The 24446-nt window shown below is 52.1% G+C and overlaps 1 protein-coding gene across 1 annotated transcript; it reads left to right on the top strand.

The window, feature by feature from the left end:
* The first annotated feature begins 1927 nt into the window (after nucleotides 1–1927).
* Ipo13 (importin 13) lies at nucleotides 1928–22651 on the top strand. The gene is made up of 20 exons (XM_052177141.1): nucleotides 1928–2746; nucleotides 4500–5236; nucleotides 11573–11713; nucleotides 11834–11975; nucleotides 12084–12250; nucleotides 12413–12533; nucleotides 12618–12765; nucleotides 13167–13348; nucleotides 13434–13460; nucleotides 13675–13809; nucleotides 13968–14111; nucleotides 15634–15714; nucleotides 16209–16346; nucleotides 16522–16618; nucleotides 19344–19396; nucleotides 21508–21574; nucleotides 21658–21716; nucleotides 21848–21937; nucleotides 22203–22384; nucleotides 22488–22651. Exons 1-20 carry the CDS (start codon nucleotides 2663–2665, stop codon nucleotides 22582–22584), a joined length of 2892 nt encoding a protein of 963 aa, XP_052033101.1. The 5' UTR covers nucleotides 1928–2662; the 3' UTR covers nucleotides 22585–22651.
* The last annotated feature ends 1795 nt before the right edge of the window (nucleotides 22652–24446 follow it).

Below are 24446 nucleotides of genomic sequence, written 5' to 3'. Positions count from 1 at the left end.
TCCTTCACAGTGTAGACAGATTTTTCAGAAACATAAACGTAGTCATGAGGGCTCATCTGAAAAACCACCTAAGTCTCCTACGCACTCAGGAACAGGTCTACACTGCTGCTCTTCACAACTAACCACCTCCGTCAGTCATCCCCTCCCTCCTCCTTACTCTCAGAGAGTCCCTTAAGCAGATCTGAAGTCACTAGTGTTCTTTAAACATGTTTTGGTTTCTGTTGTTTTTGAGCCCTGGCTGTTCTGGAACTCACTGTGTAGACCAGGCTGGCCTCAAACTCACAGGGATCTGATAGGCTTCTTTAAAAGACTTAAAACAATTTTTTTTTTTGACAACTATTTGCTTACTGGTTGCGATGGATAGACTTCTTTTAGCAGCCAAGAGAGTCATTCTCCTGGCTCAGGCTTTGAGGAGTCTTCAAGATCTTGTCCATTTCTCCCACCTTCTCTGGCCTCAGCAGCCACTTCCAGGGCCAGCCTCCTCCCTTGGAGCACAAGTGTCGCCTGCCCAGGACCATGTAAAGCCCTGCACGGTCGGTCGTCTCTTGTCGTAATCGGTTTCCTCCCCAGGTTTACAGAGCCGCTCCTCCCGAAGGCACCAGCCCTTCTCATACTTACCCAACTTTGCTATTTCTAGAAGGCTGTGTTGGGAAAAGTTTAATCAATAAGGAGAGAGAAGCCATATAGTAAGCCCAAATTGAGTTTAATATAATTTAGTTAAAAAAAAAAAAGCTTTAGTCTGAGCATGGTGGCACATACCTTTAATTCTAGCACTCTGGAAGCAGAGACAGCTGGGTCTCTGTGAGTTGGAAGCCAGCCTGGTCTACAGAGTTTCAAGACAGCCAGAGCCTCACAGAGAAACCCTGTCTTGAAAAAACAGAAAGAAAACAAAACAAAAAAAAATATCCTTCAGTTTGAAATCATTTTCTTCCCTGCTGACAGGTCAAAGCAAGGCAAAGTTGAGGGTGGAGAGGAAAGGCCTGCTGGGAGCAGGGTCTGCCTTCCCCCAACCTCGATTTTCCTATTTTAGCTGAAGACAAGGAATAAAAATACTCATCTCAAACCTGGACTACATAGTGAGATCCACACTTGAAAACAAAGAAGGTGGAGGATGTGGTTCAGTTGACCGGGTGCGCAGAAGGTATGGTGAAATTCACAGCACCTCAGACACCCAGATTGGTGGCACACTCCTGTAATCTCCGGGAGTGCTGGGATTAAAGATGTGCACTAGCACTCCAGGCAAGAGATTACATCTCAAAACCAACCAACCAATCACAGCAGAATAGAGAACAGAACCCAAGGTAACTCATGAGCTATTCTTACTTGAAACATAATGAAAACCTTACGATTTCCCCTCTCCTCCTCTCTTCACACACACACGCACGCGCGAGCAGATTAACATGATTTCCTGGTTGCTCACAAACTGATCCACAGTGCTTTTTTTTTTTTTTAATTGTGGGGAACCAAGTAACTCCTATCTTTCCTCTTCTTTGGCAGGGGCTGATGGTTCACCCTGTGCCTGAGCGCCGACCAAACGTGACCCTCTCCCCTCCATTCTTGGCTTCCAACTCCATCCAGAGGCCCCAAGAATCACGTCTTCACAAGAGCTGCACTGCCAGGCAATGTGACTGAGTAAGATGGTCCTCTGCTGTAAACCGAGAATGGGATAGGTCTTTATAGGACCCCTAACCCACGTGCTCCGAGCCTCCCTCCTAACGAGCTGCCTTCCGGTCCAGCCAAAACTACATTTCCCAGGGTGCATAGAGGCGGGTCCTTGTTTCGGGCAGAGGCCCCTGGCGGTGTGCCGTTCCGTCGCCTGTTCGGGGGCGCGCGAGCTAGCACGAGGACAGGGCCAAAGACCCGGAATGAGTTTCCGCGTAGTTCCGCTGAGCTGTACCTGGATGTGCTTGGCCGTGCCGGGCCAGGACAGGCGTGGGTGGGGGCCTGAGTTGGCGGTACTGGGGACAGGCGCTCGGGACAGCCCGCGTCTTGCTGAGGTCCCCGCCCCGTCCCGGCCGGGCGGGCACGTCTGTCAGTCACTGGGGCGGAGGCAGCGACCATAGCGGGGCCAAAGCCGGGAGACGAACAGATCGCGGGCCAGACGAACGGACGGGACCTAGCTCAGTCCCCCAACTCTACCGACTTTGCCCCAGACTCACGAAACTGCAACCCCGTGCTTCCTTGGACGTCTCCGTTTCTCGCGAAGGGCTCTCTCCCGGGTGATCTCCCAGCCCCCCTGACCTCATAGCATCTAGAAGCTCATCCAGACTAGGGTGTTATGGGTACAGGCCGTTGACTCTGTGACCCCTCACGGGCCAGGGCCTCTGTTTCCCCTGTAGGCCTCCCTCCCCTATTGACTTTTGATTCAAGGGACAGAGCTGTGACCTCCCACTAGGACCCTTGTCTGGGAGCACCTCACTGACGCCTCCCTTTTGGGAGCCACCTTAGCGGGTCTCCTCCAAAGAGCACATCTTTTGACCTCTGCACACCCCCACCCCTCCAAACGAGGTGGGCAGGCCTCGGCAGCCATGCCCGCCCTGGGCATCCCCTCATCCCACCACTTCCTGGGTACTCAAGCCGGGGTCTAGCAGGGGGCCGACAGCCAAAGGGCTGGGGCAAGGGAGAGATCAGGGTCCACCTCCCTGCCAGGCAGGGAGCAAAGATGGAGCGGCGGGAGGAGCAGCTGGGGGCTGCAGGGGCTGGAGCAGCACCAGCCTTGGACTTCACTGTGGAGAACGTGGAGAAGGTATGAGGGCCATGGGGTGGGCACTCCAGTGACAGCGCAGAAGTTCTGGGGACTGACACTAATGCCAGAGCTCAGGCCTGGGCTCAGTGCCCGCTGGGATGATGCCCCCAGAGCACCTGGTATTTACCGTCTCTCGGGCAGCCTGCTTGGACAGCAGTGTTGCAGTGCCTAATGGGCTATTTTTGGCTTCCTGTAGACACAGGTCCCCGTTTGGATAGATATTCTAGGATCTTAGGTTGTCCCTTTAGGGTGCTGAAGGGCTTAGACTTATAACCAAATTGGTTCCTGTCCAGATCCAGGAGAAAAGCAGGAGGAGTTCTGGAGGAAACCAGAAACTCACAAGACCTGCCACTCAGCCACCCCCACCCCCACCTTAGAAACCTCACTGACGCTGGACAATCCTGGACCGGACTCACTTTTTTCAGTCAAAGGCTCACAAAGATATCTGGAACTAAAACCATCTGAGTTACGTTTTCATTCATCTTCAGAAAGGGTCTTTTCCTTATTGGATGGAAGTCAAACGACCCTGGGCAGGCAGGAGTGTGTCTGGCTCTTGCTTTGTGCTGAGTCCAAGGGCCTTGGCTCTGCTGGCAACTTCACAGGGCCCTTCCTTCCTTACCTGCCCACATGGCTCTCTGCCATGGCCTCCTTCCAGACTTCTCCATTGCCCAGACCATCTTTTTATATTCTGTTCTTCTCCCAGCAGCCTGGAATGCAGGAATGCACCCACCCCACTCCCCATACTCCGAGGGATGAACAGAGAGATAGGGGTACCTTGCTGGATAGCAAGGGGCAGTTATCGAAACACATTTGTTGTTCTTGAGGCTTGTTTGCCTAACAAATGTTGAGAATGCATCTCTTCTGTTTCTCTTTCCTGCCTCCTTTTGCATCCCTGAGCGGCTGAACAAGGGACAGTAGCCGTAACTGGCTTTCAGGGGGTACAGATTTGGTTAATCTTGGTTTCATGGAGTTCATTTAGGGAACCTGGCCCTTGGGGCTGGACAGTGTTGGCATGGTGGCACATGGTCTCATGTGTTGCCAGGGAGAGGAGCCATTGTTTTCTCTCTGCATGAAGTCTCAGTGGAGTTGGGCCCTGGGGTTCTGCCGCTGACAGCTCCCGGTAGGCACTTGCTTGAGCTGCTTCTGGCCGAGGGGCAAGGCCTCTCTGCATCATCTGATTGGAAGCTTACTTGTACTCTCTGAAGATGTTCGCACCCTCCCTTCCAGTGTATCTGTTCCAGGGCTACCCAGCCTGAAGCAGTCCTTCTCAGATTTCACACTGGCTTTAGTGCCAGCCTCCCCAGAGACCTCAGGATGATTCTGGGGTACAAATGGAGTTTGCTTGTTGGACTCCATGGGAGGAGCTGTATCTGGAAGGGCCAGGCCCCTTCAGTCGGTTCTGTGCTTGTCTCGAGTTTACGTTTATCCCCGTGGAGCCATTCGTTCCTCTTAGGCCTTGCCCTTACATAGCTCCCTGTGGGAAGAGCCCAGCCCCTGCCTTTTCTGCTTTCCGGTGGAGAGCCCCCCTCAGAACCCATTCGTACTGTAAGAAGAGAATATAATAGAGCATGGGCAAGATTTGGGCTTTCAGAAGGTCTGCCAAGCCCTGGGCTCTCCCTTCCTGCTCACTCCTCCCCTCCCCCCCCAAGTCAGGGAGAGGCAGCATCTTACAGGACCAAGTCACACCCTCTGTTCTGGGCTCTGGCAGGATCCAGAGTAGCCAGCACCTGCTCAGTCCTGTGCTGTCCTGCAGGCGCTGCACCAGCTGTACTACGACCCCAATATTGAGAACAAGAACCTGGCTCAGAAGTGGCTGATGCAGGCCCAGGTCTCTCCACAGGCCTGGCATTTCAGCTGGCAGCTCCTCCAGCCAGACAAGGTGCCTGAAATCCAGTACTTTGGGGCCAGTGCCCTGCACATCAAGATCTCTCGCTATTGGAGTGACATCCCCACCGACCAGTATGAAAGCTTAAAGGCGCAGCTCTTCACCCAGATCACCCGCTTCGCCAGTGGCTCCAAAATTGTGCTGACTCGGCTGTGCGTGGCGCTGGCCTCACTAGCTCTCAGCATGATGCCTGACGCCTGGCCGTGCGCTGTGGCGGATATGGTTCGGCTCTTCCAGGCTGAGGACTCACCGGTGGATAGCCAGGGCCGTTGTCTGGCCCTGCTAGAGCTGCTGACAGTACTGCCCGAGGAGTTTCAGACCAGCCGCTTGCCCCAGTACCGCAAAGGTCTGGTGCGGACCAGCCTGGCTGTGGAGTGTGGGGCTGTCTTCCCACTGCTGGAGCAACTGCTGCAGCAGCCCAGCTCGCCCAGCTGTGTGCGTCAGAAGGTGCTTAAGTGCTTCTCCAGCTGGGTGCAGCTGGAAGTGCCCCTGCAGGACTGTGAGGCGCTCATTCAGGCTGCCTTCGCTGCTCTGCAGGACTCGGAGCTCTTTGACAGCAGTGTGGAGGCCATTGTCAATGCCATCTCCCAGCCCGATGCCCAAAGGTGAGTTACACTCCAGCTTCCCAGAAAGGGACAGCCCCATCCATCCCATAAGCCTTAATGTGTGTGTCTGTCATACGCTTTATCCTGTGGAGACAAAAGCAAGGGTGCAGGCGAGACATCCTGTCCTCATGGTTGTGAAAGTGAGGCAGACTTTAAACGGCTAAATTATCTGGTAGACTGTTAAAACGTTTGCCTGTTCTCTTCCTCTCAGCTGGTCACTAAGTCTGTAGCGTCCTGCTCCCGGCCATATTGAAGATCTATTCTTTTCAGTTTCTGTAACCACTTCCCTGATCCCAGCTGTCATTGTTGCTTTTCCCAGATTTTAGCAGAGCTTTCTCAACAGTCCCCTGCTTCACCCCTCCAGTTACCTCTGTCAGCCCAACAGCCAGAGTGACCTGAAAAGGGGCTCTGATCTCTCCTTTCTGACCATTGGCTCTCCTCTGTGTTGAAAGCTCAGTCATCGGTGTACCTCATACAGATGCCCTCCACGAGACACACCCCAGCCTCATCTCCTCTCGAGGCCCGCTCCCCACTTGCTGTGCTTCTATGCTGTCCTGCTCCATCCCAGCCCCTGAACAGGTGCCTGGCACATTACCGATTCAACTTAAAGCTCACCTCACTTGTGTAGAGAAGTTCCCAAGGAGTCTTTTTTTTTTTAATTTTTTTTATTTTTTTTAAATATTTATTTATTTATTATATGTAAGTACACTGTAGCTGTCTTCAGACACCAGAAGAGGGTGTCAGATCTCTTTACAGATGGTTGTGAGCCACCATGTGGATGCTGGGATTTGAACTTATGACCTTTGGAAGAGCAGTCGGTGCTCTTACCAGCTGAGCCATCTCTCCAGCCCTCCCAAGGAGTCTTAAGGCCAAGCTTGGTCTCCACCGTGTCATCTCAGAGCTCTTCAGTGAGATTCCTGGCTTTCCTCCCAAGCCTGTAATGTGACTCCTTTATATATCCATGTGCATCTCCTCATTAGCCACTCAACTGCAAGGCCAGGGACTTGTCATTTTTTATCTCATTGTGCCCAGGAAATGGAGTAGCCACCAGTTTTTGAGTGGATGAAATATGGGAGTTGCCTGCTGAGGGAGGGCTGGAGGTAAAAGAGATTGGGGAGAAAGACCACTTCTCGCTTGAGGTACAAAACCCCAGAGTGGACAGTGTCACAGCACATTCAAAAACCAGACACGAGGTGGGTGTAGAGAGGTGTGCATTTGTCAAGCAGCCGTCGAAGTTCCTGCCCAGCTGGGCCCCATGCTGTGCTCCAGCAGCACACAGGTGAAGGTCTGAAGGCTCGAAGCCCTCATGGCAGCTGCTCACAATCTGGTGAGCACACAAGCAGGCAGCTGCAACCCACCTCTGCTCAGCACCAGTGGAGAGCAGAGGCTCTAGGAACCCCAGGAAGGCATTAACCCAGTTCGAGGTTCCCAGAGGGAGTGGCAGCTGAGCTGAACCTGGAAGGCTGTGAGAGAGAGCGAGTCAGGTGCAGTGCAAGCGCCCAAGCAAGGTGGAAGGTATGGAGGAATTAGTGGTGCCTTATAAATTATTAGGTACGACTAAATAGCAAGGCTTAAAGGCCAGCGTTGTAGAAGAAGCAGGTTCAAGTCATGTAGGACCTCAGCAGCCAAGCTTGAGAAGTTTTAAATAAGTGTTTGTGTTTTAAGATATATTTATTTTATGTATGTGAGTATACTGTCACTGTCTTCAGACACACCAAAAGAGGGCATCTGATCCCTTTACAGATGGTTGTGAGCCACCATGTGGTTGCTGGGAATTGAACTCAGGACCTCTGGAAGAGCAGCCAGTGTTCTTAACCACTGAGCCATCTCTCCAACCAGATTTTTTTTTTTTTAAAAAAAATTCCTTCCTGAGGCTGGTATAAAGTTCCTGAAGGATTTTATATAGGAAAAAAAAAATGGTCTGTTGGACTGGAAAGAACCTGACACTTGAGAGAAGGGTTTGGGACTCCTTGGTAGAGACAGAGGGAAACCACTGAAAGCTGTGGAGGAGCGGCTAATGGCTCAAGCCTTGTCAATAGTCAGGTCTGAGTTTGAATTTCAGAGTTTTTTTACTAACTGTGAGGCCTTGGGTGAACCACTGCTAAGCTAAAATGGAGGCAATCATACATAAAGCACGCAGGGTAGTTGTAGTGCCTGGAACAGGGTGATGTGTATATGCCGGCCCTTGGTATTCAGTAGAGAGTGTTCTGGGTCCTTGAGTGATGGCAGCTCTTTTGTGGCCTTTACTCGGGGCGGAGATCAGCAGCCCCCATAGTACATCTATGCTGTGCCACAGGCTTTAAATTGGGGACTGTGTGTGATGATTTTGTATGTCTACCATTTGTGATAAGTTTAATGGTAACCTTTTATCCTTTAAGAGAAAGGCAGACAGTTACTGTTAAGCTGACTAAAACTGTTTGCTTTAAGCAATTAAGGAATCGAAACTGTTACATACAGTGTGCTAGAGCTCCTACACAAACTCACACACACATGGGCAACATGGTTAATTGCTATTCTTTAAAACTTTAAAGGGCTGTGGCTCTCAAGGCTCAGTAGTAGTGCTGAACAGGTACAAGCCCTAGGTTCAATCCCACTACTAAAAAGAAAAAAAAGGGAAAAGGTATTGGTTGAAAACCTGTTTTGGTATGAAGGTTAAATAAGAGACTATGAGAGATTGAGTGTGGTCACCTGGTTCTTCATAATATCGCTTGTATTTGTTAATATTGGCTATCATCTTTGCAAGTACAGTTAGTAAGATTCTGTTAGTAAGATGCTGGCTCCCTAGCATAGGGTGGATGACAAGTCTAATGTGGGGGCTCTTGTGGCAGCATGAAGCTCAGGATGCTCAGGGGCTTAGGGAGTGGCTACGGAGAATTATCAGGGTAAGTACCAGGGTGATGTTGGCTATCTTTGGATACACCCAAAGTTTACCTACCCAGCCTGTCTCAAGGGCTTTAGCAAGTAATTGATGCCCCTTCTCTTCTGAACGAATGAACAAGCGAAGGGCCAGTGCGGAAACCCATAGCCTTCTGGGCTCCCATTGGTTGCAGCCCCTTGGTTGCTTAGCAACTCTTCCCATTTTCTCAGCTCTGCTCCCAGAGCTCTAATTGTAGGTCTGGGCTGAGCTCAGTGTGATCGGCAGCCAAGACATCCCAATAGCTCTGCTCCAGCTGCAGGAGCTGACCGCCAACAGCCAGGCCTCGTAGACGCTTTAACCATGAAAGTCATCCTCCCAGGCTTCCATAGAAGTCTAGAAACCTTCAAGGCCTCAGTCTCGGTCTGTTTGCTTAGAGCTCTCAAGCACGTGGGGCAGGAAATCTACATGGGCAGTTTCCCTATGGGTGGGCTACAAGCCAGGAGCTGGCGCTTGGGGTTCTGCTCTGTCCAATCTAGTTTGCTATATATGGCTTAAGAAAGTGACCTTCAGTAATCACGCTGGGTGATTTAGTCTCTGTCTTTCCTGGTGTCCTGGTATTAACCCTCCCTCCAGCTGAGCAGGCACTCACGTCATCTTTCTTTCGGTTCCCCTGCACTTGTTCCTGCTTCCTTGAATTTTCCCCCTGGAATACACTGTTTGTTTGTTTGTTTTCTTGTTTGTCTTTCAAGACATGGCTTCTCTGTGTAGCACTGGCTGTCCGGAACTCACTCCGTAGACCAGGCTAGCCTCGAATTCATAGCTTCTTGCTTCTGTCTCCCAAGTGTTTAAACCCAAGTGTTGGGATTAAAGGTATACATCATCATGCTCATCTTTTGAAATACATTTTTAATGCCGGAATAGCTTCTGGAGATACAAACTGAGATCTGCACAGATCCTCTGCAGGAAATTGTATTTGGGCCTTGAAAGGGAAGCAGATATACAGTAGTTTAAGAGTTTCTCAGTCTGATCTGTGTCTTAAGTTACTGTGTGACCTTGAACAATCCTCTGAGCCCTTCTAGTTTATGATGTCCTTGATTTATCCTATTTGAGACTCAAAACATGCTGAGAGTCTTTGCTGCATGTCTGTCTGCATGACCTGGCAGGGAGAGGATACCCTGGACGACCGTGGGGATGCTGTGGAGTTAGCCTCCATCTCAACTGCTGGGGAGCTTATGGGTCAGAGCCCTGGCCCTGCCCCTGACTCTGTGCTTGAGCCTGGTCTGAAGGTACCCATTGTCTGGTGGTGCAGCCTGTGTCAGGATCCTGAGACTGAAGCCATCCCAGCTGTCTCCAGGCGACACCCGCTAGGGCTGTCTCTGAACTGGGGCTACCCTGGTATGGATAGCTTTTGCCAGCAGAATCTAGAATGGTGTTGTGGAGAAGCAAGGCAACCTTCCTGGTCTGGCTACCTCTATATGTCTTTTCATCTCACTGTGTCCAGATGGTGTTGCCTAGCAACTTGCTTAGGGAAAATCCAGGTAACATGGACCCTCAGCCCCCCTTCCTGTCCAGGTACATAATTTGCTACAGTGACACTGCTTGACATCAGAGAGATCCCAAACGACTGATCATCTCTTAGAGGATAGCTTCCCCTGTTTCATTCTATCCTCACAAAGTGGATGGGATAACCCTGGTCCATCCCCTTTGTGTCCTGGCTTTCTCTGCCTGTTCTTGTGCTTTAGGACTCTGATCTGAACATTTTTTTCACTCCATACTTTCCTCCTGGTCAGCTCTTACTGAGTCCTGTATCTTCAGCTATCAGTTAACAATTTCTGAATCTGAGTCTCGCTCTGACCTGGACACTGGGCATCACTCTGACCTGGACACTGGGCATCGCTCTGACCTGGACACTGGGCATCAGGGTTTTATGTCCTGTTCTTTCTGAACACTGCTGTTTGTACACCTTGCCTAATGCTGAGTTTCACCTCTTAGCAAAGTATTCCTGCTCCAATCTGCCTTCTCCATGTCTCAGTGACTCCGGAGAGTTGGCCTCTGTACTCGCGGTTATTGTGTCCTGTCTGTCTTACCTGTTAGCTCTAAATCCAGCTAGTTCACGGCCATCCTGGTGCCCCAAGTGCCACGAGTTGGGACTTGGTGGTGGCCAATGGGAACTGGTGCCCTTAGGAGCTGTCACTACCTTCCAAAGTCTTCTTTAACAGTGTTCCTGACATGGACACCGCTGTCCAGAATCCCCTGACACTATGTTCCTTTCTTGGGGGCTGCAGTAATGAAGCAACACAAACAGGTGGCTTTGAATGACAGAAATTGCCACACTATTATGGAGGCTAGATGTCTGAAATTGAGGTGTCAGCCAGACTGTGCTCCCTCTGAAACCTTAGACTGTGCTCCCTCTGAAAACTTAAACTGTGCTCCCTCTGAAACCTTAGACTGTGCTCCCTCTGAAACCTTAGACTGTGCTCCCTCTGAAGCCTGAGACTGTGCTCCCTCTGAAACCTTAGACTGTGCTACCTCTGAAACCTTAGACTGTGCTCCCTCTGAAGCCTTAGACTGTGCTCCCTCTTAAGCCTTAGACTGTGCTCCCTCTGAAACCTTAGAAGACTTCTTCCCAGCATCTTCCTGGTGTCTGGTTTGCTGGCAGCGTTTGCATTCCTTGGCTTGCAGCTGCACAGATTGAGTGTTTACCTTTCTCTGTACTTGGCATTGTCCCATGATGGCTCTGCTGTCACACGGCTGTCTTGTAAGGACACGAGTCATACTAGACTAGGAGCACACTTCTAGTGTACTTCTTTCTGCAATGATGCTTTTTCCAAGTGTTGCCACGTTTTCAGATACAGGGGGATAAGATGCCAACATTATCTGTTTGCACACGTGCACAACAGCCTCTGTGTTGTTCCTAAGGAACTCTCTACCTTAGATTTTGAGACTGGACCTCTCACTGGCTAGGCTGGCAGGCCAGTAAGCCCGTGGAATCCTCCTGTCTCTATCTCGCCAGTACTGGTATCACAAGTACACCAGCTTTTGGGACATGGGTTCTGGAGATCAAACTCCTGTCTTCATGATTGTACAACATGAGCTATCTCCCCAGCCTTTCAAGATGTTTTCTTAGGAGACTTTAACCTATAACAATCTAGCCTCTGGGTCTCCAAAATTCATGTCACTGTCATACACAGAAAAGGATTCTGTTAATCCTGATTCCCTCCAAACATTAACTCATGCCAGCATCAACTTCCAGCCCTACCAGAGATGCTTCGGACTGTAACCTGGACTTTCTTGTGCTTCCTGCCCAGAGCACTCCTGAAGATCTCTGACCTAATGTTCTCAGCCTGAGCAGCATCAAAGCAGCCTTGGCCTCTTTTTGATAGGAAGGCTTGGGTGGAAGGCGGGGAGATCGCCTTTCTCTCAAGGCTGGCGGGGCTGGACAGACATCTCTGATGGATCACCTTACCTCATGCCTCTAGGTACGTGAACACACTCCTGAAACTCATTCCGCTGGTGCTGGGACTGCAGGAACAACTGCGGCAGGCAGTGCAGAATGGGGACATGGAGACCTCCCATGGCATCTGCCGCATTGCTGTGGCCCTGGGCGAGAACCACTCTCGGTAAGGAGTGGGGCAGCTGCTGGTGGGATGGCAGAGCCTTTCAAAGACTCAAGCTATGGGCCTTCATTGAGAGGTACAGCGAACTGACTCTCTGCCCCTGCTCCTCACCCCACCCCACAGGGCCTTGCTAGACCAAGTAGAGCACTGGCAGAGCTTCCTGGCACTTGTCAACATGATCATGTTCTGCACAGGCATCCCTGGCCATTATCCTGTCAACGAGACCACCAGCTCCCTCACTCTCACCTTCTGGTACACGCTGCAGGTATGTCTGTGTGACCGTCAGTTGGACTGGGTCTTCATGATGGAAGGTGGGTCACAGGCCACTGAGGCTGCTGGTGAGGCGGCTAACTGTCTTCCCCGGCTCTCTCAGGATGACATTCTGTCCTTTGAGGCCGAGAAGCAGGCTGTGTACCAGCAGGTGTACCGGCCAGTCTACTTCCAGCTGGTGGACGTGCTTCTGCACAAGGCCCAGTTCCCTTCTGATGAGGAGTATGGCTTCTGGTCCTCAGATGAAAAGGAGCAGTTCCGAATCTACAGGTGATGGCAGCAGGCCAACCCCAATGAAGTAAGGGAAGAAGCCAGGCTTCCTGACTTCCGGGGTTCCTGTAGAAGCCTGTGGGCAATTCTGCAGAGTCATGAGGGTCCTTGGGTAGGCTCCTGGCTTGTGGTAAAGATCCTAAAGGGCCTTCTGCTTTTCAGGGTGGACATCTCAGACACACTCATGTATGTCTATGAGATGCTGGGGGCCGAGCTGCTCAGCAGTCTGTATGACAAGCTAGGCCGTCTGCTCACCAGCTCGGAGGAGCCCTACTCCTGGCAGGTACCTCCCCACCGGATTCCCTCCGCCCTCTCTAAGTCGTCGCACCCTTCTCCTAAGTCAAGCCACGGCACCCTCTTTCTCCAGCACACAGAAGCCCTGCTCTATGGCTTCCAGTCCATTGCAGAGACCATCGATGTCAACTACTCTGATGTGGTACCCGGGCTCATTGGCCTCATCCCACGGATCAGCATCAGCAACGTGCAGCTGGCGGATACTGTCATGTTCACCATTGGTGAGGCCTGGCATACCTCCGTGAGCACGGTCTCAGGGCTACAGCACCCTTCCCTAAGCATGGCTGGCCTGCTGGGTCCTGTCCAAACTGAGAGGGATACATCTTCCCCCACACAGTCAGCACTGCCGCCAGCTAACTAACTGGCAAGTGCTGGGCTCTTTTCTGCAGTGCACTGAACTCCACCTCAGCCATGCTAATCTGTTGTCAGTCAGCGGAGCAGCAGCGCTGGGCCTCCGTCGAGTAATCCCCGTCTGCTTTTCAGTGATGAGGCTCATGCTGGAGCATCAATACCTTCATGCCCACACTGTCCTCCGAGCTCTCTGGGTGTACTGGAGCTGTAACGTAATCATTCCTAAAGTCTTGCCTGCCTCAGAGAGCCTTTTCTTTCCTCTCTCCTCTAGGAGCTCTGTCTGAATGGCTGGCTGACCACCCCGTCATGATCAACAGCGTTCTGCCCCTTGTGCTGCATGCCCTAGGCAATCCTGAGCTGTCTGTGTCCTCCGTGTCGACCCTCAAAAAGATCTGCCGAGAGTGCAAGTACGACCTGCCGCCCTACGCTGCCAACATTGTAGCTGTCTCCCAGGTATGCAGGGGGTCCCTGGCGGGGCGGAGCTGGGTGGGGCCTCACGGTGCCCCATCCACGCTGATAAGTTATTCTCTACCCCCAGGACGTGCTGATGAAGCAGATACACAAGGTACGGCTCAAGTTTTCTTGGGGTCCCCTGGGGTGTTTGGTGGGGTCCCCTGGGGTGTTTGGTGGTTGATCGCTCACCCCTAGATGCTACCTTCTGCCTCCTCCTCCCCACTCACCTCTTATCTTTGTCCTTATAATCCTTCCCGAGAAGATCAGTCTCCTCTCACTCACAAGCTGTGGTCAGGATGGACCGTCCCTGTTTTCTGCCCCCACAGACAAGCCAGTGCATGTGGCTGATGCAGGCCCTGGGCTTCCTGCTGTCAGCCCTGCAGGTGGAGGAGATCCTGAAGAACCTGCACTCACTCATCTCCCCCTACATCCAACAACTGGAGAAGCTGGCAGAAGAGATAGTGAGTGAGCCTGGGGACCCGGGGCAGCGCTGGGACCCGGGGCTTTTCCGTCACCATAGGAGCGGGGATGTTGGGATTGTCACTCAGGTCAGGTGTCGAGTGACGGGCCCCTCGGCTGGGCCTGGGAGAGCTGGAGCTTGATTCGATTCTCCCTGTAGCCTAATCCTTCCAACAAGCTGGCCATTGTCCACATCTTGGGGCTTCTTTCCAACCTCTTCACCACACTGGACGTCAGTCACCATGACGATGATCACGAAGGCCCTGAACTCCGGAAGCTGCCGGTGCCACAGGGACCCAACCCGGTAGGTGACAGTGTCTTTGCTTCTTTCCTCGTGGCAATGTCTTTGTCATCCTCCAAGTCTGTGGGTAATGTTAGCATTGCTTCCTTTGACCTTCCACCTCCTATGTGGCCATGTCATTGCATCACTTCTCCCGTGGATAATGTTTTCTCTGTCCTCAACCCGATGGGGGATGATGTCATTGAGGTATATTTGCCCCGCCCCCCCGCCCCCCCCCAGTGGACACTGACATTCTCCCTTGGTACCACAGAGCTGTATTCGGAGCTCATGTCAACCCCTTCTCTTTAGGGTCTCCTTTCTCACTCACGGTCCCCTGCAGGCACTCAGGATGTTCATGTGTCCACATGTAGTAGTTCTTGCCTTACAGTTGCCCCCATTGAGAGGAAGTGCACAGGAAGATTCCTGCAGGGAGGAGTGATAAGCACTGTGGTAACTAGGCGGGGATTTGGGCCGACCTCTTTGCTTTTTTGTTTTTTGTTTTTCTTTTGACACAGGGTCTTGCTAGATAGTCCTGGCTAGCCTGGAACTTACACTATGTGAACAGGGATGGCCTTGTGCTCAGAGATCCTTCTGCCTCTGCCTCCCAAGTGCTAGGACCAAAGGCATTTGTAACTTGACAGTCTTGTTTTTGTGGTGTTAGAGATTGGACCCAGGGCCCTGGACATGCTAGGCAAGAACTCTGCCACCAGTCCCCATCCCCAGCCCTGGAGGCGACCTCTCAAGCTGTATGATGTGGGGTGAGCTTCAGCTTCCCCCCACAGCTGTGGCCACTGGGGTCTGCAGCTGCTCAGGGCAGGGTTGTTGGAGCAGAGGAAGCTTGAGTGAGATGGACTGACAGACAGCAAAGTTCTATACCAGTGCCAGGGACTGCGTTAGCCATTGACCTTACACGGCCCAGGCCTTCTTCTGGAAAAAAAAGAAAGCCAGGGACACCCTGGCCTCAGCACAGCTCCACACCTCAGCCTCAGTTACCACTTGGGCTCTAGGCCAAGCCTGGGCCACCATGATCCCATAGAACCCCCTCTTCTTCTGTGGCAGTAACTGTCCTGCCCTCCCTACCTCCCTACCTCCCAGGACCTCAGCCTGCTCTCTGCTGTGCCATAGGCTGCTGTGTTTACACATCCCGTGGGGCTCCCTACCCCACGCGTATTTGGTGAGACAGCACCTCCTCCTCAGGGGCTGGCCTGTTGCTTTGGTTTTTCTGAGCAGAAATGGATGGAGAGAGTGATTTCTGTTTTGTTTTGTTTGCAAAGCTGTCATAATTTTATCAAGAGCTAAGGCTGTCTCTGCTTTCTAGTTCTGAGTCTTCCTCGGAAGTGGCCTATAGTTCAAGATACTCTTCTCTTTCATTGTTGGGGGTTCAGCACACCACTTCTTGTCCCAGGGGTCCTATGTCCCAAATCGTCATGTGCAGTCGAGGGGGATGGGTCGAGCCGCTATCTCCTGCCTCCTGCCGGGCCCCTGGGTAGCAGCTGCGTGGCAGTGGCGTGGCGGCAGCGGCGTCTCACTCTTCCCGTGTCTTTAGGTGGTGGTTGTGCTGCAGCAGGTCTTCCAGCTCATCCAGAAGGTGCTGAGCAAGTGGCTGAGCGATGCCCAGGTGGTCGAGGTGAGCCCTGACCCTCTCTGCCCCTGGGCTGATTGTGGCCAGAAGGATTGCTTCCTCGCTGCTTCCTGCAGTGGTCTGGAGAGAACAAGGAGGGAAGGCCGCAACACTGACAGGAACAGGTGTCTTCTGGGAAGACACTCTCCCTCCCCTGACCATCACTGCTCCAGTATCACGAAGTGCTTGGTCAAAGGCTAGTGACCATAGGTCAAGTCACAGATGTCTGTTGGAGCGTCAGAGACCTGGCTTTGGTCCCTAGGTTGAGATTTTGGTTGTTCTTACAGTATTCTGAGAATAAATGGTAGCGAAGTTAGTAGCGGGAATTAAGTGGCAAAGCTCGAGGCCGTGCTCCTCTGTGGAGAGTTTTTTGCCCCTTCTCAGTAGGGTACTTAACGTTGCTTGGTTTGCAGGGCTTGGCCAGACTTCTAGGTAAGGCTCTTCACTTAGGCCTCCCTTCTGTGACCCGCTGATCAGAGTCTCCCTGCTTCCTTCCTCAGGCGGTGTGCGCCATCTTTGAGAAGTCTGTTAAGACACTGCTGGATGACTTTGCCCCCATGGTGCCGCAGCTCTGTGAGATGCTGGGTCGGATGTACAGCACCGTTCCCCAGGCCTCTGCTCTCGACCTCACCCGACAGGTAAGCCGTCTGCTTTGGGCAATGGGTGGTCTGGGTGTCATCTTGTTGGAGACCTGTCCCCGGGTGGGAGTGTCAGATGGTTGCCACGGCGGGGGTCCCCACCTGTGTTCCAGGGATGCTGATCTGTCCTGGTGAGGCGGACCTCAGCTGACCAGCTCCCCCTGCTTTGTTGTAGCTGGTCCACATCTTTGCCCACGAGCCTGCCCACTTCCCCCCAATAGAGGCCCTCTTCCTGCTGGTGACTTCCGTCACACTCAGTCTCTTCCAGCAAGGTAAGTGCCCATGAGGGTCTCTGCCACCACCACCGCCTCTGCCTCCTCCACTGGGGAGCCAAAGCTGCCCTACTCTGTTCTTGATACCCTGGTCACACGTGGGACTTGGGAAATTTGAGGGATGAAACACAGCACAATTGTTACCTATAAGTAGCTGACACATCAGGTTTAAGTGGATAAAATGGTGAATGGTGTCTTACAGCCTGCCTGCGTTCCAGGCCAGCCTGGATACTGCGGGAAGTTGGGCTCAGACTCTGAGCGACTTGGGGCACTAGTGCGGCTCATTGCCTTTGGGATATAATAAGAAGTTGGAGGAGCATGGCCTTTGAAACCAGGTAGATCTAGAATCTAAGGCATAACCACCAAACTAGTTGTGTGACCTTGGGCAAGTCACATCCCTTCGATGAGCCTCGCTTCCATGTTAGTCCAGGGACTCTGGTTCCTTGGGTCCTGGATTGGGATTTTGCATATGAAGTACTCAAAGGCTGATTCCTCTTCATGTCAAACTTTAGTCCTTTCTGAGCCCAAAGTGGCTTCAGGAGTGATCAGTCCCTCTTTCTGTGACCTGCCTGAGAAAGTTGGGACCTGGCCTTCAGACTTCCGGTCTAACCTGGGTTCTAACCTGGCACAGAAGCAATGCTACTCTGTCAGCCCCATGAGCCTTGCCTGGATTGGAGCTTTGAGGCTGAGCAGGTGTCAGCTGGAGCCCAGAGTGCTCGAATCTCATACAGTTAGTGCCTGGTCCCTTGTGGGCCATGGAGCAGATCCAGAGTGTGACTGCCCCCCCCCCCCATCTCTCCTGTTCCTTGTGCCCCCTTTCTGGATGAGTCCCTGAGAGGGTCCACTCCTCCTCCCCCTCCATGAGCCCTGCCTCACTTAACTCCATAAACTCCTCTGTGCACATGCGCCCTCTCTCCAGCCCATCTAGCATACTGTACTTCATAAAACACTAATGTGATCACTTTTCCTCTCTGGCTAAAGCCCTTTCAGATACTGCCCATTGCTCTCGGGTTATTGTCACATTCCCACAAGACCAAGCTCTGGTGTATCTCTAAAGTTGTGTCCTGACAGGAGCAATCCAGCCACGCTGACTGTTCTTACCACACACTATTTGAACTCTTCGTGTTGCTTCTTCAGTGGAAAGTGCGCCCCTGACTGGGTGAACTCTCACTCGTTCACACCCTAGACAGAAGGCAGGCGTTACTCCTCAGACAAGTGACTCTGAGAGAGAACTGGGCCCTGGTAGCTATGTGCCAAAACTCCACCATACTTACACTGCTAATATAAAACACGGGCCATGAGATTAATAACCCCCACGTCTGTCTCTCTTCATGGACTGACTCCTCCAGGGACAGGATTGCATCTCCTCTACTGCAGTTCTCTACTACATTCCCTGTGTCCAGAATGAGGCCAGTCTCAGACACTGTTAAGTCAAGGAGGGTTCCCTGTCCCCAGAACCTTTCTTCTACACTATCTGGCCCAAGCCGGAAGGGAACGGTACAGTGACCACACCATTCTAACAGTGGGGACACTGTTCGAATATGGCACATCAGACCTTTCCAGGACCTGAGTAATGCAGAGTTCAGAGATAGAGGATCAGCCTCAGGTCGTAGCTCCTAGTTGCCTGGGGAAGGAGGCGAAGGAGAGGTTATGTGTCACAGGTGGGGAGACAGAACACCTGTGACTTTCACAAGATCACACAGCTACTCAGTGGTGTCCCAGGCAGGTGCCTTTCTACTCCATCTTACAGAGAGTGGAGGGGCCCAGGCAGGAGCAGCAGGCACATGCCCTGCTCTTACCCCAGGAATGGTCAGAGCTGAGGCAGGGATAGCCAACATTGTTATTTGTCAGAGCTGTTGGTTGTCTTGTTGGGCACGATAGTCCCCATACCTGTTTTGCTATTCCAGTTTCAGTCCTCCTCAAGCCTTTGCCTTCCCGCTGGGTCATACATGGGGTGACACAATGACAGTTTTCGGTGTGTCCAGATACTGGGAGCTGTCCTCAGTCCCAGTTTGGCTGTCTCCCAAGTCTGCCATGTGGAGGGACTTTGCTGGGTTGGACTCTCTTTATGGCCTTATGATGCAGTTTATTCCCCTGGCCCTACCGATGACTAGGCAGCCCTGTAGCACCCAGGGTCCTGCCCTGCCTAAATAAGAGTACTTTAGTTTAAGCAAACAAAAGTCTTACCTTAGCCAGACCAAAAGCCCTAAAGCCATCAAACTCAAGGGGACATTTACTCAAGATCTCATGCCCTGGACTTCCCAGGGCCTCTAGCCAAGCCTCAGAATGAAGTGCCATGGACCGGCCTACAGCCGGCTGTGCCTTCCACTTAGATGGTTGTGATAGGGAAGTATATGCCAAGAAGCAGTGTAGGGCTACCCCAGCCGATCAGAGCCACGCAAGAGTGTGGAGCCTCTTCCCTTAGCTCTATGGGCTCTAGAATTGTTTGAGCACCAAGAGACCACTGTGGGGCTGGCTTGAGGTGGAACGGGGATAGGTGGAAGGCCCTGGGGGAGCTGGGGCAGGCCTGTCCTTCACTCTGCCGTCTCTTTCTGTTGGGCTTCTCCCAGTTCATGGTTTTTGTATGTTTTGTTTCTTTATCTTGCTTGCTGCTGCTCATGTGCCCCATGCTGTCGCCCGCAGGCTCTCAGTCCCACATAACTATATGAGGTTGAGTTGCTGTTTGTATAATTTTTTCTTAAGTTCCATCTTTATTATATTTTAGGGCCCAGGGATCATCCTGATATTGTTGATTCATTTATGCAACTCCTGGCACAGGTGTGTTTTAGTTTTATTCATTCACGTTCTGTTCTCTCTCTCTCTCTTTCTCTTATGTTGAAATTCAATTTAAGCCTATTTTTAGCTTTCTGTTGACAAATTTTTTTTTCTGTTCAGTTGAATAGAGTTTCTTCATCTGTTTCCGTGGAAGTTGACAACCCAACATCCCCCTTTAGTGCCCCTTTGCCTCAGCTAGCTCAGTCACCTACAGAGACCAGAGAGAGGCTGATCCTGAAAGGAGGGAAGGAGATGGGAGGGGGTGGCAATTGTACCCAACCGTTCCTGTGTGGCTGGCTTCCCCAGAACTGTCAAGAGTAGGGTTAAAGTTGAAGGGCCTGGGCTTCACTGTCCCCGTGCTCCCGCCGGGGACTGCCTGCTTGAGTGCTCCCAGGTTGTTCCTAAGAGGTCGGCTGGAAGCACCTCCAAAGAGCAGAGTTCGAGGTGAATGTGCACTGTGAGGTCCAGAGTGCATCCGGTGGAGAGACTGTTGGGGGCGGGGCAGGCTCCACTTGGAGGCCTCTTGAGGATGTGTTTGTGTCTGGGGTGTGCTCTCAAGGGTGCTGACCTTAGTTTGTATGTTTGGAGTTTGGGTTTTGGAAGGGAACAGAAGTTATCTGGTATAAGTAGGATGTGCATTGTGCTGAACACTAAGACAGGTGTGAATCTGATGTGACGAGTGATGAGGGTGGACACTACATTGTATGTATGCTGATGTGTGATATGTTAGACAAATTGATGGACATTGACTATGGATATGTGTTGGCTGTGTGTGTGTGTGTGCATGTGTGTGTGTGTATTTGAACTGGAGAGGTGAGTTTTAAATGAGAATAAAAATGTGTTGTGAGTTGTTGGCATGTCAACATTGAGTGAACATGCTTGGCAGATGTGTGTCGGGTTATGGGCGGGTGGAGGTTGGTGTGATGGGTTCTATGTGAGAGAGTCCCTGTGGACCGGAGGGTTTCTGTGAGGTGGAGTTAATGGGTATTTTTCTGCTTACCTGTCCCATGGGCATCCACTGAGTTTGTAATAATGCTGTGACTCTGATAGAATATGAGCACTGCAGTGGGTGTGGCTCTTGCTCTCCTGGAGCCTGCAGCCTGGTAGGGATATGGGAGAGGAGTGAAGAATGCTGGTTTTCTGGCCCTGGATGGGTATGTGTGTGGCTGTCTGTGAAGGTGTGTCTTTGGCAAGGAGGCTGTCTCAGTTGTATTTGTGGGTATGTCGGGATGGTATACTTGTGGGAGAGGGCTGCTTGTGTGTGAATGGTTTGGGATGAGTGAGGGTTGGGTGTGTAACGGGAATGAAAGCATGCTGTAAATGCAGAAGGGCTTCTGAAGGTGTAACAGGTGTGCAGTAACGGTGGGGTGTATGTAGGGGTGTTTGCACTTACATAAACATGGGGGGATCGAGTGGGTATTCATGAGGGGCTGGACGGGTCTATGTGATGTGCACTGGGGGCAGGGTTTAAGGACTGCTGGAGTTGTGCCGAATGCCTTCAGTGACTCAAGGATGTGCCAACCATGTCTGGTAGCCCTTGGGCAGGCCATCTGGCCCCATCCATCTGCTACCCCCACGGCAGCCCTGGCAGGATGGGTGTGGCTGAGGAGGCCCTGGACAGAGAGCATCCTGAGGAAAGAAGGGATGAGGGATCCAGACCTCTGTTCTACTCTTCCTCTTCCTGAAGAGGAGCTGGGAGAAGAGGGAAGAGTGTGGGAGTGGATGCTGGGCTGGACCTTCATGTCCAACTGCTAACTCCTCTTCCTGCTGCCCTTCCACAAACCCAAGAGGCTCCACTTCTGTGATTCAAAACACAGTCACTACTACTAGCTACCTGGAACCTTCGGGAGGGGAGAGGGGGAGCTGTTTGCTTAGGGAGTGATTGGAACCTAAATAGTCACACCTGTGCATTCAGATATGCCTACGTGTGCATTCAGCATCCCAGGGGCAGCTCCTCACGTGACTGAATTCTGGGGTGATGTGGATTCCTCAGAGATCTGGGTGGCATATCCTGTACCTGTGATTCGTGAAGTTAGGAGATTGGGTGGCAGGTGAGTGGGGGGATGGTCCTTGGAGCTGGCTGGGGCTGGGCTTACCAGCTCCACCTCCTACAGGCTTTGAAGCGGAAGCCAGATTTGTTCCTGTGTGAGCGATTGGATGTCAAAGCTGTGTTCCAGTGTGGTAAGTGGGGCCGAGTGCAAAGCCGGGCCTGGGGCTCCCCTGCACCGCTAGGCCCTGTCTGACTTACTCTACCTCTCCCACAGCTGTGCTGGCCCTCAAGTTTCCTGAGGCACCTACTGTCAAGGCCTCCTGTGGCTTCTTTGTGAGTCCCATGCTGACCCCTGACCCCCCCAGCCCCACCCCCAGTGCTCAGCGGGTAGGGGTGTGGTGTACAGATCTTGTCCTCAGGGAGAGGTGGGAAGGAGCTGCAGCTGACCCGCTTCTCACCTGCAGACTGAGCTGCTGCCTCGATGTGGGGAAATAGAGTCTGTGGGGAAGGTGGTGCAGGAGGATGGCCGTATGCTGCTCATAGCAGTGCTGGAGGTGAGGTGGAGTGAGTGGTCGGGTGTGGGGAGACCGACCATGCTGAGGCAGCTGATATTGTGGGGTGGGGTTGGGGGGTGCTGAATCTTTGTTTTCCTAAGCTCTCTGACTGTTTCTTCCACGGTTAAATGTCTGAATGTTGCTATGAGGATCAGCAGGCTCTTAAAAGATAGTGCTCACGCGTCCCAGAGAGCCTGTGATATAGCTAGGCCTCCTCGCTACAGAGGACACAGGCTCTGGTGGACTGAGAACCTCTCTTCCTTAGGCCATCGGGGGCCAGGCCTCCCGTAGCCTCATGGACTGTTTTGCCGACATCCTGTTTGCCCTGAACAAACACTGCTTCAGCCTCCTGAGCATGTGGATCAAGGAGGCTCTGCAGCCACCCGGTTTTCCATCTGCCCGTCTCAGCCCTGAGCAGAAGGACACCTTCAGCCAGCAGATACTTCGGTGAGCAGAGCTGACGTGGACCTGAGCTGGGATGTGGGCCTGAGCTGGGATGTGGACGTGCTGGTGCTGGTAGACAAGGCTGATATGCTCTCCCTCCCCCCAGTGAGCGAGTGAACAAGAGACGGGTGAAGGAGATGGTGAAGGAATTTACCCTGCTGTGCCGGGGGCTACATGGCACAGACTACACAGCTGACTACTGAGGGACATGTGTCCTGCCTCACCCCTTCGTACCCCTTCCTGTTCCCAAAGAGTAAACCTGGACTCTCACTGCTGCCTCTGCCTTCTTTCTCCGTGCCCCATCGCCTACACGGACCCAGGCCTGACGGAAGAATGGAAGGATGCCGGGACCCAGGCCTTGGTTCAGAATAGTGGGGACATAGGGAGGGTGTGGCAGCAAATGCCTTTAATCCCTGCCCTTGGGAAGCAAAGGCCAGAGGAATCTGTGTAAATTCAAGGCCAGCCTGGTCTACATAGTGAGTTCCAGGATGTCCAGAGTTGAATAATAAGAACCTATCTCAAAAAAAAAAGAAAGAAAGAAAGAAAGAAAGAAAGAAAGAAAGAAAGAAAGAAAGAAAGAAAGAAAGAAGGGCACACCTAGCTCTCAGGTGGGTGCTACCGTGCAAGTTGCCCAACCCAGAACCAAGTGCTACCTGTTCTTTCTCCCAGGGCGAGAGGCTACAGTACAGCACCATCAGCAGCCCATATACACTCCTGTTAGATTCATGCATACATTTAATCAGCAACTCTGAGTACTAGGTCCCTGGTTCTAATCCACACACACACAGGCTGGCCCCATCATAGCTACTGCACTCGGTAGAGAATGGGTGCGGAATGGCTGTGTGGAGAATATGTGCCTTCTGGATCCACCTGGGTGGGAAGGAATGGGATGGAGGTTAGATTTCCAGGACGGATGTGTGGTATAGTATTTTATTTTTATTTATGTTCATTTCTATTGAGTACATTTTAAAGGGTCGGAGAGCCGGGCTGCAGCCAGCGTACCACTGGCACCCTGATAAGGTGTTTTGAAACACCTGAACTTGCACATGGTCGAGGGGGCTGTAGAAAGCAAGGTGGAGTGAGAGGAACTGGAAGGCCTTTCATCCCTTAAAGGAGGCATAAGGATAGCCTGATACCGCCTGTATATCCCCAGCTCGCCCTTTTAGCCCCTTTAATGCAGATCAGATCCGCCCGTCAGGACCACGGACAGCGCCCGTCAGCTGGACTCCTTTTATGGGTCTGCCCTGCCCTTCTGGTTACCCATCAGTAAGATCAGAAGAGCGGGCTGAGTTCTCCCTAACCCCATCCATGACATCTGAATCTACTTGATGGATGGGATAACTGCATCCCATCCTCTGATCTTCCCCAGTTTTTGTATTGATTCTTCCTTTCATTCTTTTCCATCCAGTGTCTTCCTGAGCCAGCTAGTAGCATCAGTGTCTTCCACCTCATTATTTATCCCATCATTACCCACTCCTCAGTCCCGATTAAAAAAATTATGTGTATGTGTGTATGGCTGAGTTTATATCTGCGTTCCTCGTGAGTGTAGTTCCCTGCAGGTATTAGGAAGGGAGCCCCCGGAACTGGAGTTACACATGGTTATGAGCCGACGTGTGTGAACCCAGCCCGCTGCAAGAACAGCATGTGCTCTTAGCCACTGCAGCTTTCCTGCAGCCCCATCAGTCCGTTCTTACAGTCCTGATCTCTCAGCTCTGCCGAAGGGAACAGAGGTGCTCCACATGGTTTCAGTCCTTTTTCCCTACCACATCATGTTAAGAGAGTTTTCCTCTCCCGTCACTCCTCATGATAAAAAGTAGTGTGGGAGAAGGTGGGATACAGCTCAGCCATAGAGTCCTTGCTTACCGTGCATGAAGCCCCAGGTTCGGTCCCAAGGAGGTGGGGAGAGAATAAATGTGGGTTCGAAAGCCCCGTTTATGAAACCAGCAGACATGGTTTGGTTTTGTCTCCTTATCTATATGGAATAATCTTGCTTCTAATAATGTAGTGCCTGATGAACTTAGCAAGGGCTCAGTGTTTGGCTGGCAGACTAAGGACAGCAGAGACT

This window comes from Apodemus sylvaticus, chromosome 3 (assembly GCF_947179515.1).
Source record: "Apodemus sylvaticus chromosome 3, mApoSyl1.1, whole genome shotgun sequence".
Classification (NCBI taxonomy): Eukaryota; Metazoa; Chordata; class Mammalia; order Rodentia; family Muridae; genus Apodemus; species Apodemus sylvaticus.
The sequence above is the reverse complement of the archived record's forward strand: the minus strand, read 5'-3'. Positions and strand labels throughout refer to the sequence as shown.

Excerpts from the sequence above, each read along its gene's own strand:
- Ipo13 (XM_052177141.1), top strand. The coding sequence starts at position 2,663 with ATGGAGCGGCGGGAGGAGCAGCTGGGGGCTGCAGGGGCTGGAGCAGCA. Across the intron at positions 11,976-12,083 it reads CCTTCTGGTACACGCTGCAG|GATGACATTCTGTCCTTTGA; the intron begins GTATGTCTGTGT and ends CGGCTCTCTCAG. Across the intron at positions 16,619-19,343 it reads ACTCAGTCTCTTCCAGCAAG|GGCCCAGGGATCATCCTGAT; the intron begins GTAAGTGCCCAT and ends ATTATATTTTAG.